The sequence below is a fragment of the Euleptes europaea genome, chromosome 17 (genome assembly GCF_029931775.1).
Source record: "Euleptes europaea isolate rEulEur1 chromosome 17, rEulEur1.hap1, whole genome shotgun sequence".
Taxonomy (NCBI): domain Eukaryota; kingdom Metazoa; phylum Chordata; class Lepidosauria; order Squamata; family Sphaerodactylidae; genus Euleptes; species Euleptes europaea.
The window spans coordinates 31,640,469-31,657,109 of NC_079328.1; the positions used below are offsets into that span (position 1 = coordinate 31,640,469).

Genomic DNA, 16,641 nt, shown 5'->3' on the forward strand with positions numbered 1-16,641 from the left:
CCCACCCCAACAATTCTAGTCTAGCTTTCATGATGAGCTAGTTTTATAGTGCAAGGATTTTCTTGAAGTTACATTTAACTATGAAATCTGCAATCTGAGGTGATAGTGTTTAGAAATCACCTTTCTCATTTCTTGTTTCTACGAATCACGAGACTGTCTCAGCAGTACCGTTTTTATCAGTAATATATTCCACCGCACCATTTTATTATTAACGAGTTCCTCATAAATACAAACCCTTTGCAGTTTGAAATCATCACCAGTAGCACTTCTGTCTTGTCGAGAGGAAGGTCCAATTTATTACCTTCTGCTCCGAAACTGCCTAGGGCAGGGCTCCCCAATGTTTTTTCACCCTGTGGACACTTGGTATTCTTGACAAGGTGATGGGCACAACCATAATCTGCACACTCCAACAGATCTCCAATGGCTAATCAGAAGCCCTACTGGTCAGGACCCCCACCTGGTCTTACCCACTTTCTGAAAACACTTGGCGGAAGCCAGCTTAGGTGTCAATGGGTGCCATGTCACCCACAGGCCCCACATTAGGGACACCTGGCCTAGGGTCTAGTGTTTACCTAGGTTGGTTCCATTTGGAGCAGAGAGCACTGGATACTTAAGGTTTCTTAAGATTTCTTTTATTTACAAAGATACGCATAGGGGCACAGGTGGTAGCAAAGAGGCACTCTTACAGGTATGGTTACCCAGTATCAGATCCTGCTTGATGCTTCAGCTAACCCCCAGAAGTAGCTATCTGCTCCTTTTCTCTGACTCCAGTTATTAAGATATTGTTCTTTTGCCGCATACAATATACTGGGTCCCAAGTAGGGTTGCCAGCCACTTATGATGGAGGAAGGCTCCAAATTTTACTCAGTGGAGTAGTAGGGTAAGGGTAGAATCCACCCCATCTTTTACTATCTTTCCTCCACACATTCTTTTGCTGCTTCTGTTTCTTTCCCCATGGTCAACATTTAGATTTTACTCTTTGGCTTACAGTACTCTGATGCAACGCTATTATGCGCACTGATAGCACTAGATTAATTATAATAACAATAAAGTTCATTGGACTGTAATCTTGCTACAACGGCTCATCAGACAGGTATCATCGCCAGTAACAATTAAGATGGTGATATTTTCAATGCACATTACAACATGCACAAATAGTATTGGAAACCTGCTGCGGCAATTTGTGTGTTGAGGTGGCTCCCCAATTAGTTTCAAATTTCTGTTTCAACCCTGTTGATTATACGCACACGCACACACAAGCTGGCTTCTGTGTAACATACACTGTTTGCAAAGTGGATGCAATTAACCTATACTACCTGAAATCATTACATAAGCAGCTTGTTTTACAGTGTTGCCACTCACATTTAACAACGTTTGAACACTTCTGTGAAATTTCAATAGGTCCACTAGGCAAAATGCCATTCTTGCTTAGCTTATTTTTACTCATCACAAATAACGGAAGAATACTGTCTATGAAGTGTACATTTGCGTTCAACAGAGCCTCAAAGAGAACTGATTCTTCTTTTTTTGTTATATGAAAGGTATGCTTGGTATGTTATACAAAATATCTATTTTTTCACTCTTTATTTTAAGGAAAATATACTTCAAAATGCATCTTTATTGGCGACCTTGCAAGTCTTCTGTAGTGTCAAAAAAATTCCCTGTTCTGCTTCTGTTCATTCAAAGGCAGTACGTGATTGTGGTTCCATGATTCCAGTTAACCACACTGTCAGAGTTTATATTTTTCCTTGGCTTTCTCGTTCAAAATGCAGATATGCTTAAAGGGAAAAAAATACAAATCTTAATGTGCATATGAGCAGACATAAATGTGTCCATATTATTTGGGTGTTTTGTATCAGTACCCTTAAGAAAAGTCATCTTTCTAACTGCAGTCCCAAGGGTCTTCTCTCTGGTTATTTATGCATGGGTATGTTCACTCATGTTCACCCCCCCGCCCCGGTCTCAGTTATTCCTTGGAGTTATGCATGATTTTTCCCTCCATTAAAGATGAGCTTGCTGTTAACCCGATTCTTCCCTCTCCCTTGAGCTCAGCCCGGGTGAAATCTCCGTGCACAAGGCAAACTGCGGGACACACAAGCTTAGTTTCACTCACAGCCAATTACAAAGCAGCATGTCCAGAGGTGGGGATTCAAATACCTCCTGCTTCCTCTGAGCTCTTTCTGAGCAGGAGAAAGGCTTTTTAAAACCGAGGCTTGGATTTATCCCCCACCCTTCTTTTCAGATTGCTCTGTTTTTTAGTTCTTAAAATGCTTTTTTATGCAGCAGTTGGGTTTGGGAGGGAACTTTTCTCTCACTACAGCCAATTGTGTGGGTGTGTGTAAAGTGCCATCAAGTCACAAAGCAGTATTTCAAGGGGGGAGTTCAAATACTTCCTGATTTGAGCTTGGACACTGCTGGTGCATAGATTGCCAACAGGAAAGTGTGGGTCCAGCGAGCAACGAACCTCAGGTAAAACTTCCATGCATAAACGACCTCTGTTTAATTCTATGTGTATGTGTAAAGTGCCATCAAGTCGTAGCCGATTGATGGTGACCCCAGTAAGGGGCTTTCAAAGCAAGTGATGAAGCAGAGGTGGGCTCAGTGGGCTACAAAGGGAGGCGGGAGGCAAGAAATTTCTGTTCCGCAAGTGGAAGTGTCCTCCATCAAGGGAAAATTTAGTCTGGATCCAGCCCAATAGATGGGACTATGTTAAACATAAAAAAGAATGCACTTACATTTAGGTCCCTGAAGTACTCGTTATAGTCGAGAGCATATCCAACCACAAATTTGTCTGGAATTTCAAACCCTGTATCTGTAACAAAAGTTCAGAGGAAAAATTTTCATCCCGACATAAAAAAGTATGTATGTATAGCTATGTGGCAAGAAGTGTCTGCCTGATGAAAAGCATCATTTGCAAAAAACGAGAGGTTGTTCCAGAAAACAAGCTCTTACTTCTGTTACTGTAATCATGTTTAAGTACTGTTTCATTTGAGATGTCTAACTTTAAAAACTGCTTTTCACCTGGAAATAATGGCCCTTGTGTTTTGCATGAAGCTTGGACCTTACTTAGCTAAGAGCTACCTGTTTGACGTAGCGCATGGCTCTTTGAAGAACAGTTTAAGAAAAAGCAACCCTTACTTAAGAGTTATACACTGCACATTTTTTCTGATTGCAAAGGCTGCAATTGAAGGCACAGTACAATGATATTGGTTGAAAGCCAACCCACACTCCAACGCAAGATGATTATATAAGGGGTGGTGTAGTGCCAAATATATATGGAGTTATTTAACAAAGCATGTTCTATTTACTTTCTGTTCAAGACCTTGCCCATATTACGTGATACAGTTATGCCACAAGCGTTTTAATAGGATACTCAAACTCCATTATTTCCAATAAAGTAATAATCTCATACTAGATCCCAATTATTTCCAGACCAAGAGCTGCTTCCAAGACATGGTCCAACGCTGGTCATGCCACCATTATTTAATAACTTGATTAACCATGTGACTGCTCTAGGATTCAACTAGCACCTAGTAAGAGTTAGCATGGCAAATACGTGTTTTCCTGATTCTTTCTAGAGTCTAGACCCCCACCATGACTCCATCTTCAAGTCTGCAGGGGTACAGAAAAGAATCCTCCAGTTGCTGGATTTCAGCAGCATCTGCCTGTACTAGTATCCTTTATTCAAACTACTTTCTTTGACATGACTCTAGTTCAGGAATCGACTCCAACACAGGCCAAGATAGATCTGGCACCTTCTTCACTTGCTCCTGTGTTTTCTTTATTGCTTATTTACTGTCAGCATGAGATGTGGGAATCTGCAGGTGTCCACATGTATGTATTTGTGCATCCTTTTCCTGTGTTTCTAGGATCAAAACCCATATTGAAAGAGGTGGTAGTGACTTGTTTACAGCTTCCTTGGTTTTCTCATGTTAGAATGATTCTCTAGATCCACTTCAGCCTAATTTGTCACCCAGATCTGGAATGGAGACTGTTTTGGTGCCACTACTTGGTGACCTGTGCTGAGGAATAGATAATGAGGGAGTTTTGTGGAATTTTCAGGAGCTTTTGATACCAACAACCTTAAGGTCACCTTGCTAGGTGGGACTGGAAAGTACTGATTCTGGTTGTCCTTGACAGGAATATCCCAAGTGATGTTGGGAGATCCACTTTGATTTGCGGGCTGCTACAAGGTCTCATCTTGATTTATCTCATGCTAATTAACATCTACATGGATAAATCGGCAAAAATGAATATTACAAATATAGTTAATGAATTATAGATCAATGTTTTTAATAAATTAGAAATAATAATATCTTTAAACACTGTCAAAACACTTCTCTGGAAGTCCAAAAGTGGTGGGTACACAGGCAAGGTGCGTGGTGGATATTAGGGCACTATATATTTTACAAATTATATTATTCAATGTAAATTTAATGGTTGTAAAAGTGCTTTTTTGTGATTTTGTATTTTTATGTTTTATTTTTTTGTATTATGACATTATTATTTTTTGTTTTGTTTGTTTTTTGTATTATTTTTATTTTCTGATTAATTAAAAAACAACAATAAAAAACATCTACATGGAACTGCTGGAGGAAGTTATCGGGGGATCTGGTATCAGGTATAAGCTGATGGCACCAGCTTTAAGGTGAACAAACTAAAACTTCGTTAAGAAAGAATGGAAATACTGTGGGCTACGAATCTGAGGTAGGGATCTGGGAATATGTTATTCTCGTGCTGCCTCCATTTGTTCATCTTGATGTTGACACCAGCTTTTCTCCCTCTCTCTTTTCCCTTTTAAGCAAGCAAACAAGTATCTGGCCATCACAAAACAAAAGGCAGAGGGGCAGCAGAGGACGCCGGTCTGCATCTAATTCTAAATTTGGAATTAAATCAGCATCCCAGGGCTGGGCTTTATGTGGGGCAAGGCATGGACTGTTGGAAGTGAAGGACTTTGCGCTGTCTCTTAACCTCAGACTCCAGAGGGGGACAAGACTAGTGAGTCAGAGAGATAGAGAGGACAAGACACTGGGGCATCCTTTCTCTACTGTTCTGACCTATCCCTTTGATATGGAGATTGTTACTCTTAGGGAAACTTCCTTCCTTCCTGTTTCTTCCCCACCTCCTCACACACACTGGCACTCTTCTCCATCTTGCCACCATGAGGAAAGGACACATGTCCTGGATCTCCCTCCATCCTAGTTAGTTAGAATAGATAGGCAACTATACTTTACTCTGTCCTATCCAGAAATGGATTTCCTACAACAAATGAAGTATATTAGTTAAATAGACAAAAAGGCTTCTAGCAATTTTGTTCCTGACACACGCAGAGGTTTGGATGGGCTTCTCTGCGGACAACAGCCTTTGTGCACTCTGCTAATTTAACAGGGATTTGGGCATAACAAAGCCCTCACAATCCAACATGGAATCAAGTGTTTGAGGTTGTGTATACCATTCATCACAGCCTTAACATGATGAGAAGCCCACCTACATACACACCCGTACATGTAATTTGTTGGTCTCCTTTTTTCCCTCGGGATAGATAATAAACCTGTTAAGCTTTATCAGTGCTGGACCGTGGGCATGAGGCCTAGGTTTATTTCTGCACCTCATTACCCACAGAATTCTGCAAGGTGCATGACCATCCATGCCGCCCTTCTGATGTGTATTTGTGTGCGCTTGTGTATGTGTAAATCTGATCTTCCTTCTCCAGCATTTCCTGCCACTTTGAAATACCAGGATTTCCTGTAGAAATTTTGTTTGATCAAGGTTACATATTGGGATATGTTTATTTCCCCCCCCCCCCCCAATGAAAATCCTAGAAAAGGCCCAACTTACAGTCAGGTTTATATCCTGAACTTCTGATTGTTCGTTTTACAAGCAGGCTGTTCATTAAAAGAGAGAGGGAGAAAAGTGAAGTTAATATGCAAACCTGCAAAAGAATTTTCTTCATTTAAAACGGCGAGAGTGCTAGAATGTTACACGTTAGAATCAGCAGAGATGCTCATGGACCCTAATCTGATCAGTCGAATCCTGAAGGTTGTTTCGTCCAGATGGGGCTGACTGTACTCAGATCTAGACCGGGAAGTGAAGTGCCTATAAACTTCATTTATAGGAAAACATATATTCTTTCATATGTATAAACATTCATAGGTTCATGAGGTGCTATGCTCAAGAATAGAGCATAGCATCAGGCAGATATATTCTACCCACACATGGAAACTTTGGGAACGTTGGCATCCATAACTATAAGAGGCCAGCAGAACACATTGCCTGGTACAGGCTTTCCCCTGTAGAGAAAAACAGTGTCTTACCTTCACTGTTAGGAATATGAATCACAAGACCAAGTGCTTGCTTAGAGACAGCTTCTACCAATCTCTATATACTATGTTAATTAAAGAAAGGCAGACAACCAATGTTTAGTAAGTCGACGTAATTGGAACATCCCTAACCAGAAGTTATAACTGGGGTAGCAATCCTTTGTTCTGTATGAAGACTGTCCTGCGCATTAGGGCACTTTCATCCGGTATGTATATTGAGCTCAATAAACTGCTGCTTTGAACTATCAACCTCCCACTGTGTTATATTAATTCGAAATTAATACTATAACACAGGCTTTACAGAAGAAGGATTTGTCATCTCATGGTACATGAGGTCAGCCTTTGGAACTGGAACTGAGAGCCAGATCTGGAGTTGGCGAAGCTGGAGAAGTACAGCCGACAAAAGATACTGGTCTGTTGACAAGGAAGGGCAAGATGTCCAAACCCCAAGTATTTACCCCAGGCCAGGCCAACCTGACCCACCCTCACTCTCCTTGCCAGCAGTGGGTGCTGATGTTGAACACCCGTTGTGTGCCTAGCAGCCCGTTCCTCAAAGCCACAGCGGCTGGAAACGGCGTGGCCGTGGTGCCTCCAAAGAGGTTTTGCGGCTGCTGCGGGGGGGGGGAGGGGGGCTTTTAAAAATAAAATTTAGAAAAACGGGGGGAAGCCCCATAGCAAACAGCTATGGTGGTGCAGCAACACTGTTGCTGTAGGGGGCATTCCTGGGTCGAAAGGGGTTGGGAAGCTGCCTAAAGGCAGCTCGGTCCCCCGGGATGCCGGCGTGGGGTCTTGCACTGGGAGGCGCCAGCGGGAGGCTGCGCCGGCATCTATGGGCTGCACTGCTGTGGCCATCCAGGGGGCTGGCGCAAGTGGCATTATGTCGCCATCCGTGCCAGTTTGTACGGCGCAAGTAGCTCATTCGGCCCCCAACCTCAGGAATGGGCTGTAGAGAAAGACCAATAGTCTCCTTGGATGAATCAGCTTCAGACTGAGGTTCTGATTAAATTCTGGACAGAGGTTCTCCCTTGACCTTGGTCCTGGTAACGCTTGAGCTCTCGAAGGGTATGATGTTTACCTTACTACTTTGACCATCTGTGGCTCATACTCCTTTATTTTGGAAAGCAGTGTTTGTATTGTTTTGCCAGTATCAATAATATCCTTAAAAAAAAGAGAGAGAAAATTACTGTATGGGTTAGAAAACAATAGTCTGTGCTGGTAAGAAGGTAAATGCATGGCATGGGCTGGGAATCTATGGTTAGTGAGCTGCTAGAACTTTGCTTTTGTTTTGTTTGTCATTTACTGGTATATTTATATAGTATTTTGCCACTTTTAGTATACAAGCCACTTTGGATCCTTTCAGGGTGAAAAATGGAGTAAAACCAGGGGGGAAAGGGAAGTCCCCCCACTTCCCTTTCCGCTAGCAAAAGTGGGAAAGGAGGGAAACTGGAAGCTCCTTCTCTCCATTCAGAGCACCCAGCAAATGAGCACCTTTGTAAGGTGAGTTCCCCCAATGTACATCTGACTGAGTCTGGTCATGCACCTGTGACTAGACAGGTGCCAGGTGTGTTGTGTGGGAGGGGTTTTTTTTTGGCCATCAAATCATAGCTGACTTATGGCAACCCCATAGGGTTTTCAAGGATAGAGACATTCAGAGATGTTTTGTCATTGCCTGCCTCCGCATCACAACCCTGGTATTGGAGGTCTCTCATCCAAATACTAACCAGGGCCAAGCCTGCTTAGCTTCTGAGACCTGACAAGATCAGGCTAGCCTGGGGCATTGTGTAGTTCAGCCAAAAGTAATAAATTGCACCCTGCAAAATTGTTTTTAGCACATTGGCAAAAATAGGTGCATAGTTCACACTTGGATTACTGTTAGCACTTCAAGTCTACGATTTCCCTTTATGTGACATGTATCTAGGAAACCCGTCAGTCCCATAACAATATTTGCTTGCCATTCCATTCACATGCTGATTATACTAGCATCTCACCTTCCTCTCCTATATACCTTAAAGATTTGATTTTCAAGAGCCATATTTGGTTCTGCACTAAGCCACATTTGGACATAGTAAAGTACATAAATAAATCTAGAGCCATAAGTAGCATACCCTTGCTTTTCAGGAATTCTTTCATGTCACTGTTCTAGCCCAGTATTAGTATAATCACTACGGAGACACAAAGATTGGCAGCTGCATATCGATAATGAAACACTCACCTCTACCACTAAGACATTCTGCTTTCCAGAATTCATGTAAGAAAGGAACGCCAAAATATCGATTTCGCAATCATTTCAATTGTAGCATATTTAGTTCCAGTTCAGGCATAAAGGAATAGAAAGGGAAAAACCCACTGAGTTTCAGAATTTCCCCTTTTTGTGTAAAGCTTAATAGAAAGAGCAGCAAGGATGCTTTACTAGTATTTGCAAATTAATTAGAAATATCAAAGTGTAGTCTAGTTATATATTTTTCATTTTCACTGTTCAACAACTTCAGATGAAAACTTCAGTCTTGTGCTGTCTGGCTGCAAACTCCTCCTGAATCAGCAGCATTTTCACGATGCTGGTGTCCGTGCGACTACCATAGTTTAGGCATGGTGACAAACCCTAGTTTTTCATTCTCTCTGAATCATGCTACTCTGTTGGCTCAGCCCTCAGTCCATCAACAATCAATGCTTTTAAGTGTTGGCCTGCCAGACCTTAACACTGGGCCCTAAACATCTTGAACTTCGGTCAGAACTTAAAACTACAGCTGTTGATCCATACCTTTCCTTTAAAGGCAGAGAGCTCTTCTCCAATAATCCTGACCGTTCCAGTTGATGTCTCATTCTGGGAAGAGATGAAGGACATCTTTCATAACATGCTTAAATACATTCCAATGAATTGACCATGAGCTGTGAGATGCTACCATGCCAAAATAAATAATGGAATGCCTATAAGTATATGGGGGAGGGGATGAAAGGCCAGTATAAGAGCCAGCATGGTGTAGTGATTAAGAGCTGTGGTTTGGAGGGGTGGACTAATCTGGAGAACCGGGTTCAAGTCCCCACTCCTACAAATGAGGGGCGGACGCTAATCCGGTGAACCGGGTTGGTTTCCCCACTCCTACACATGAAGCCAGCTGGGTGACCTTGGGCTTGTCACACTTTCTCAGCCCCACCTACCTCACAAGGTGTCTGTTGTGGGGAGGGGAAGGGAAGGTGATTATTAGTCGGTTTGATTATTCCTTAAGTGGTAGAGAAAGTCAGCATATAAAAACCAACTCTTCTTCTTCTATATTGTTGTTATGGCTGTATATGTATCCCTGTTTCCAGAAGCAGCTCGTGTCGTTTCTGCAAAATTGCTCTTAGTGTGCCATGACAGCATACCCTGGGATCTAGGGGGGGAAATCTAACTCACAAGGTACGTCAATTCGCATGAAAATCTATACTTACACAGTAGCCTTTTGTTTTTACAAAATCCACACTGATAGGGACAGATTGATCGGTATTCCGGTTTAGTGCTTTTATGTGATCCATCAAGTCGGCAAAGAATTTATACCCTCCTTTGAGGACACAGAGGGCAAAAATATGATGGTCCCCCATGTCTTGCATGATGTCTCTAGCCAATCGTTCTGTCCTGAAAGCAAGTTAGGGAAATAAGTATGAATGCCTACTTTGTGTTCATCCTTTAGCCTCCTTGCCTGTGTATTTTATGTCCCTTACAATCGCTACCACTTGGACCTCTACCTAGTCCTCTAACACTGCTGTGTATGAAGTTTTAATCCCAGCTAAACTGACATGTTTCTCTTCCCTCACAGAAAGGAGACTGCAGGGTTTTTTTTCTCCCACAAACTACTTAGAATAGAACCGTGTTAAAGCTACTGCCTAAAAGCCAACAATGCCTGGAGGAAGGAAATGCCACAGTTAGGGTGCAACCACAGAGAATATCTTGTTTTAAGGAAACACCCACCTAATTTCCTATGGAGCCCTGACTGGATGGTCCAGACTAGCCCAACCTCACCAGATCTTGGAAGCTAAGCAGGGTCTACCCCACTGGGTGGGAGACTACCCAGGAAGTCCAGGGTTTCTACGCAGAGGCAGGCAATGGCAAACCACCTCTTTTTGTTTCTTGCCTTAAAAACCCTACAGGGCTCCATAAGTCAGCTGCGACTTGGCACTTTCAACCACCACCAATTTTCTATAGAACAGTGCTTGATGGAGGATCGCCGTTGATGGTTCCAAGAGGCAAACAGGTTCATAAGGGATGTGATGGTCTTTTAGATACCCCAGTCCCCATTTCGCATCACCCCTACTACAACCTGCCCCACCACTAAGCCTACGTTCTTATTGGCAAAAAATAAATTTCAGTCATTTCTAACTACAGACAGCCCATGGTTGTTTCCTATGGCAAGCAGTTTGCATGCACTGTGGCTTCAGAATTATTATTTATTTATTTGAATTAGATGTACAAAATGGGGAATTGCAGTGGTGTTATGAAAAGTAGAATATCTGTACAGCGTGTGGCTGCATTACCTAACCTGTAGCTGCAGTTGAAGCTGCATGTGCCTAAAAAGGAACCACCCGTCAGGGGACTAGTTCAGCGAAGGCTTTCCCACTCATTATGTGTCAGCAAACCTGGATTTTCCATTATATGGGCAATTACCAGGGAGCTCCTCCAATCCTGGTTCTCTGATGAGGATTTCTAAATAGACTTTTTGTATTTATAAATTTACATGTATAAGTACAAACTCAAAAAAAATCTTAGGGGTACACCTGATATCAGTGTGCAAATTAACTCTTGGTTCTTGTTGATCTTCCTTACCTGTCAAGAATGAGCCCATGAGGAATGACGATCCTTTCTAGATCATCCTCATAGTGTTTAGGGACACAGAATAAATTCTTATTGAATCCATGGTCCCCGTCTTTTAACTGCAAGGGGAGAAGGAATATAATAGGGTTAAAAATGGTAACATACTGCACAGATTTTGCCTAAAGGCCACATAAAGTCAATTCATATTTGCTTTGTGCATGTTTTAAGGACTGTGATTGTCTTAATTGTTCATAGCTCTAAATTTTAGTTGGCTGGATTTTTTTTTCTGGGAAGGGGAGGGAGACCGCCTATTGTCTCAAGTTTGTATAATGGAATTTGGGATATTGTTTTTATGGATAAAGTTATATCACAGTAGAAGTGCATGAACAGTTTTGCAGAGGCAAACAGAAGTGGTTTGCCATTGCCTTCCTCTGTATAGCCACCCAGGCCTTCCTCCCACCCAAGTACTAACCATGGCTGATCCCGCTTAGCTTCCAAACTTTGATGAGCTCAAGCTAGTCTGGGCTATTCAGGCTATCATTTCAGTAACCAGGCCTAAAACCACATACGAAAGGGTCTAAACAATTTGCCTCCTCCAGCAAAGCTTGAAATTGCCAGCTACCACCTGTTCAATCACCTCGCTCAAGAATGGAATGTTTGGGACTGGTCAATAGTTACTGAGATCTCCTGGGTGGGGTTGCCAGGTGTTCGGTATTGACCCAGAGAGTCCAGTATTTTCACTGACCATTGGGGGGGATGAATCCCCCCCCCCAGTTTTTCCAAAACAGTCAGTGAAATATTGTCGAAGGCTTTCACGGTCAGAGTTCATTGGTTCTTGTAGGTTATCCGGGCTGTGTAACCGTGGTCTTGGAATTTTCTTTCCTGACGTTTCGCCAGCAACTGTGGCAGGCATCTTCAGAGTAGTAACACTGAAGGACAGTGTCTCTCAGTGTCAAGGGTGTAGGAAGAGTAATATATAGTCAGAAAGGGGTTGGGTTTGAGCTGAGTATTGTCCTGCAAAAGTATTGTCCTGTAAGTATCAAGATAATGTGCTAATGAGGGTATGGTATGTTAATATGGAACCATTGTATCCTGAAGTGATCTGTTAATGTGTGTAATCCAAAGCTAATCTGTATGGCTATTGTTGAATGTTGTCTTTGTCTGGAGGTTTTTCAGGGCAGGAAGCCAAGCCTTATTCATTCTTAAACTCTCCTCTTTTCTGTTAAAGTTGTGCTGATGTTTATGAATTTCAATGGCTTCTCTGTGCAATCTGACAAAATAGTTGGTAGAATTGTCCAGTCTTTCAGTGTCTTGGAATAAGATCCTGTGTCCTGTTTGTGTCAGTCCATGTTCAGCCACTGCTGATTTCTCAGGTTGGCCAAGTCTGCAGTATCTTTCATGTTCTTTTATCCTTGTTTGTATGCTGCGTTTTGTGGTCCCGATGTTTAAACCCACCAAGAAAATACAACAAATGCTACGATCAGCAAAAGACAAAAGAGACCCCCTCACCTCTGCAGGAGTATATCGTATACCTTGCAGCTGTGGAGTTTACATCGGGACCACAAAACGCAGCATACAAACAAGGATAAAAGAACATGAAAGATACTGCAGACTTGGCCAACCTGAGAAATCAGCAGTGGCTGAACATGGACTGACACAAACAGGACACAGGGTCTTATTCCAAGACACTGAAAGACTGGACAATTCTACCAACTATTTTGTCAGATTGCACAGAGAAGCCATTGAAATTCATAAACATCAGCACAACTTTAACAGAAAAGAGGAGAGTTTAAGAATGAATAAGGCTTGGCTTCCTGCCCTGAAAAACCTCCAGACAAAGACAACATTCAACAATAGCCATACAGATTAGCTTTGGATTACACACATTAACAGATCACTTCAGGATACAATGGTTCCATATTAACATACCATACCCTCATTAGCACATTATCTTGATACTTACAGGACAATACTTTTGCAGGACAATACTCAGCTCAAACCCAACCCCTTTCTGACTATATATTACTCTTCCTACACCCTTGACACTGAGAGACACTGTCCTTCAGTGTTACTACTCTGAAGATGCCTGCCACAGTTGCTGGCGAAACGTCAGGAAAGAAAATTCCAAGACCACGGTTACACAGCCCGGATAACCTACAAGAACCAGTCAGTGAAATATTGGAGCATCCGGGTCAACTGGCACCTTTACCAACAAAAAACGAAAGGGGGAAGGAATGGCCAAATTTAAAACCAAAGCTGGGTTCCCAAAGATTGGGTGGAAAAAGACTCAATTATGCATAGAAATATATTTATTTTGCAGCACTGATATCTATATTAAAAACATTAAAAAGGCAGTGGGCTCTTTAATTTTATGAATTTTATAGATTATATCGGGCACAGGGTCAAATTGGAATACTTCCCTACATACATACCTGGGTTGTTATAATTCTGCTATAATACTGGTATAAATGTTGTATTATGTATCGGTATGCATTATAAGTGATGTTATTAGACCACTGATGAAGGCCAAGGGGCCAAAACATTTGTGCTTTCTTTTAATATAATGTTTAAAATGTTTTTAATATAGATTTCAGCACCTTAAAATTAATATATTTCTACTGGCGCAGAGTTGTAAGCTGCAGTACTGCAGTCAAAAGATCTGCTCAACACCTGAGTTCGATCCCGGCAGAAGTCGGTTTCAGGTAGCCGGCTCAAGGTTGACTCAGCCTTCCATCCTTCCAAGGTCGGTAAAATGAGTACCCAGCTTGCGGTAAAGTGTAGATGACTGGGGAAGGCAATGGCAAACCACCCCGTAAATATAGTCTGCCTAGTAAACATAAGAACATAAGAAAGGCCCTGCTGGATCAGACCAAAGCCCATCAAGTCCAGCAGTCTGTTCACACAGTGGCCAACCAGGTGCCTCTAGGAAGCCACAAACAAGACGACTGCAGCAGCACCATCCTGCCTGTGTTCCACCGCACCCAATGTAATAGGCATGCTCCTCTGATACTAGAGAGAATAGGTATGCAGCATGACTAGTATCCATTCTATGTAAAAGCCATGAATACCCCTTTCCTCCATGAATATGTCCACTCCCCTCTTAAAGCCTTCCAAGTTGGCAGCCATCACCACATCCTGGGGCAGGGAGTTCCACAATTTAACTATGTGTTGTGTGAAAAAACACTTGTTATTGAAACAAGTTGAGTGGGGAAAAAATGTCAGCGTTGTGTGAAAAGTCAGGATGTGATGTCACCCCATGGGTCAATAATGACCTGGTGCTTGCTCACCTTTACCTTTATACATAATTGAGTCTTGCTTGCACACCTTTACCTTTATACATAATTGAGTCTTTTTCTACCCAACCTTTGGGAACCCACCTTTACTGAGCCAAAACAGCATAAAGGACGCTGTTTGTGCTTGGAGGAGACGGAGCCAAGGAGCTTTGCACTATTGGGGCATGGGGGAGGTGGCGCCAAGGCCAAGTGCGCAGCCTCAGCTGCTGCTGCTTCATACTTGGGCTGGGTGCTCCTCTGAGAGGAGATGACGCCGAGCCTCAGTGTGTCTAGTATTTCTTTTTAATCTGGCAACCCTATGGATCCAGGGTAGGCTTCTTTAGGAGTGGACGCACCACAGCTTTTTTCAAGGCTGAAGCGACCACCCTCTCCTTTAAGGAGGCATTAAGTACTTCTTGGACCCAGTCAACCAGCCCCGCCCCCCTGCAGATTCAAGTAGCCAGGAAGGGCAAGGATCATACAGGCAGATGGTAAGAAGAAGAAGAGTTGGTTTTTATATGCTCACTTTCTCTACCAGTTCAGGAAGAATCAAACCGGCTTACGATCACCTTCCCTTCCTCTCCCAACAACAGACACCTTGTGAGGTAGGTAGGGCTGAGAGAGTTTGGAGAGAAGTGTGACTGGCCCAAGGTCACCCAGCAGGCTTCCTGTGGAGGAGTGGGGAAACAAACCTGGTTTTCCAGATTAGCATCCACTGCTCTTAACCACTACACTACTCTGGCTTCCAGTGCTGCATCTTTGTGACTCAAGAAAAACGTCTTGGTTGCCGAGCAGTCATTGTTCTATATTTTATACCCTACCCGATAATCAAGATGGCATGAACCACTGCTGATAAATGAACCTTTCATCTTTTGGATGTTAAATTCAATCTGTTGAACCAAAAATTATTTTTCTTTTATAATGGCCTTTCTGCTTACACTGTAGCGTCACTGGCTTAGCAATGGGAACCATTAAAATAAATGCTTGGCAACCTATGATCATTTATCATAAAGAAATTCCAAGGCAGCTTAAGTTGTTAATCTCTCTGTTCATGGAGAATGACTCTGCCAACAGAGAAATGGTGCTGGGGTACGGCAGCCAGAAATAAATCAGACGGAATGCTTTGTAAACAAATGTGCTTTCTACTAGTGAGAAATGCTACTTATGGGGCTGGTTGGTTCTTGGCTAAACACATCACTTTTCCCTCCAATAATAGCCCTCAAGCTCACTTCAGACTGGGATGGATGTCACATTACCAGTCTTCTAAACAACAAGGAGTCCAGTGGTGGTCTTTGTCTCTCCCCCCTGTCCTGGTTGCTTAAAGCTATGTCCATGGTGATACTCTGACTTGGATGACTCAGACAAGCCTGATCATATCTTGGAAGCTAAGCAGGGTTGGGAGAGGGAGGATTCAAACCCAAGTCTTCCAGATCTCAGGCCAACACCTTACCACTACACCACACTGGCTTGCCATTTTCAGAATCATGTTTACATTGCACTGTGCTGCATACTGCCTTGTCTCCTAAAACGTACTGGCTGAATAGACAAACAATAAGTATTATAGCCTTCTATTACAACGAAACAACCTGCCAAATTCCCGGTTCACAGAACCATTAAAGGCAGAATCATAAAAGAACAAGTTCCTTCGGTGGCCTAGAATAATCACCTTCGACACCTGCGAAAGGTTTTGATGCTTTCTGGGCCAAAGAGAGAAACGTCACGCTTGCATACAGAGATCAGTTTACGCTGAAATCTATGGGATGCCTTGTGTTAATGGGTTTTTAAAATCTCTAGTGCCGTTGCTCGCAAATGATGCAAACGTATTCTTCACTAGGCATTTTTTTTAGAAATAGCCTGATCCATTTATTATTATTATTTTGCTAGACTTCCCCCCCCCCGTCAATCATATTTATGATTCAGATTACCAATTAATGTTTTTTTTGAAAAGCTCCTGGAATCCCCCCCCTCCCAACATTCTAGTAGTTTCAAGCAATTAAACACCCCCTTACCTGCAGTCCGGAAGCCATGCTCTTGCTCCAAGCTCTGGGGACTGAGGAGGTCTTGTTTGTCCGTGGCCTCTTTTGCCCCGTTCTATTTTCAGCTTGTAACCTGCCTCTTTCAGGTCACTCTTTGCAACAGGCCCTGCTTCCCAGACCGATACGTAATCGGATTAACCGTATAGAAAATTGGCATCGGCTCAGCTGCAGCCAATCGGCACGATGAAAATGGGGGAGAGGGAGCGCAAATAGGAAGTAAACAGATCAAT

General features: G+C 42.7%; 1 protein-coding gene across 3 annotated transcripts; it reads right to left on the reverse strand.

Annotated features, from left to right (window-relative positions):
* Positions 1-1,729: 1,729 nt before the first annotated feature.
* Positions 1,730-16,402, reverse strand: LOC130488878 (hypoxanthine-guanine phosphoribosyltransferase-like). Of its 3 annotated transcripts, none has more exons than XM_056862555.1 (9): positions 16,385-16,402; positions 11,116-11,222; positions 9,747-9,930; positions 9,079-9,141; positions 8,533-8,550; positions 7,396-7,478; positions 5,839-5,885; positions 2,736-2,812; positions 1,730-1,777 (listed from the first exon to the last, which is right to left on the reverse strand). In XM_056862555.1, the coding sequence occupies exons 1-9, from the start codon at positions 16,400-16,402 to the stop codon at positions 1,730-1,732; spliced, it is 645 nt and encodes a 214-aa protein (XP_056718533.1). The 3 variants fall into 3 exon arrangements, with proteins under 3 accessions (XP_056718533.1, XP_056718532.1, XP_056718531.1); XM_056862554.1 differs by lacking the exon at positions 16,385-16,402 and adding an exon at positions 15,829-15,849; XM_056862553.1 differs by lacking the exon at positions 16,385-16,402 and adding an exon at positions 15,826-15,849.
* Positions 16,403-16,641: the final 239 nt, after the last annotated feature.

Bases quoted from the DNA above. Each gene is read 5' to 3' on its own strand.
- LOC130488878 (XM_056862553.1), bottom strand. From the start codon at position 15,849: ATGGCAAGCCAGTGTGGTGTAGTG. The intron at 2,813-5,838 runs GTAAGTTGGGCC...CTTTTGTTACAG, and splicing joins TTCAGGATATAAACCTGACT to ATACAGGGTTTGAAATTCCA. The intron at 1,778-2,735 runs GTAAGTGCATTC...TTTCCCTTTAAG, and splicing joins AGTACTTCAGGGACCTAAAT to CATATCTGCATTTTGAACGA.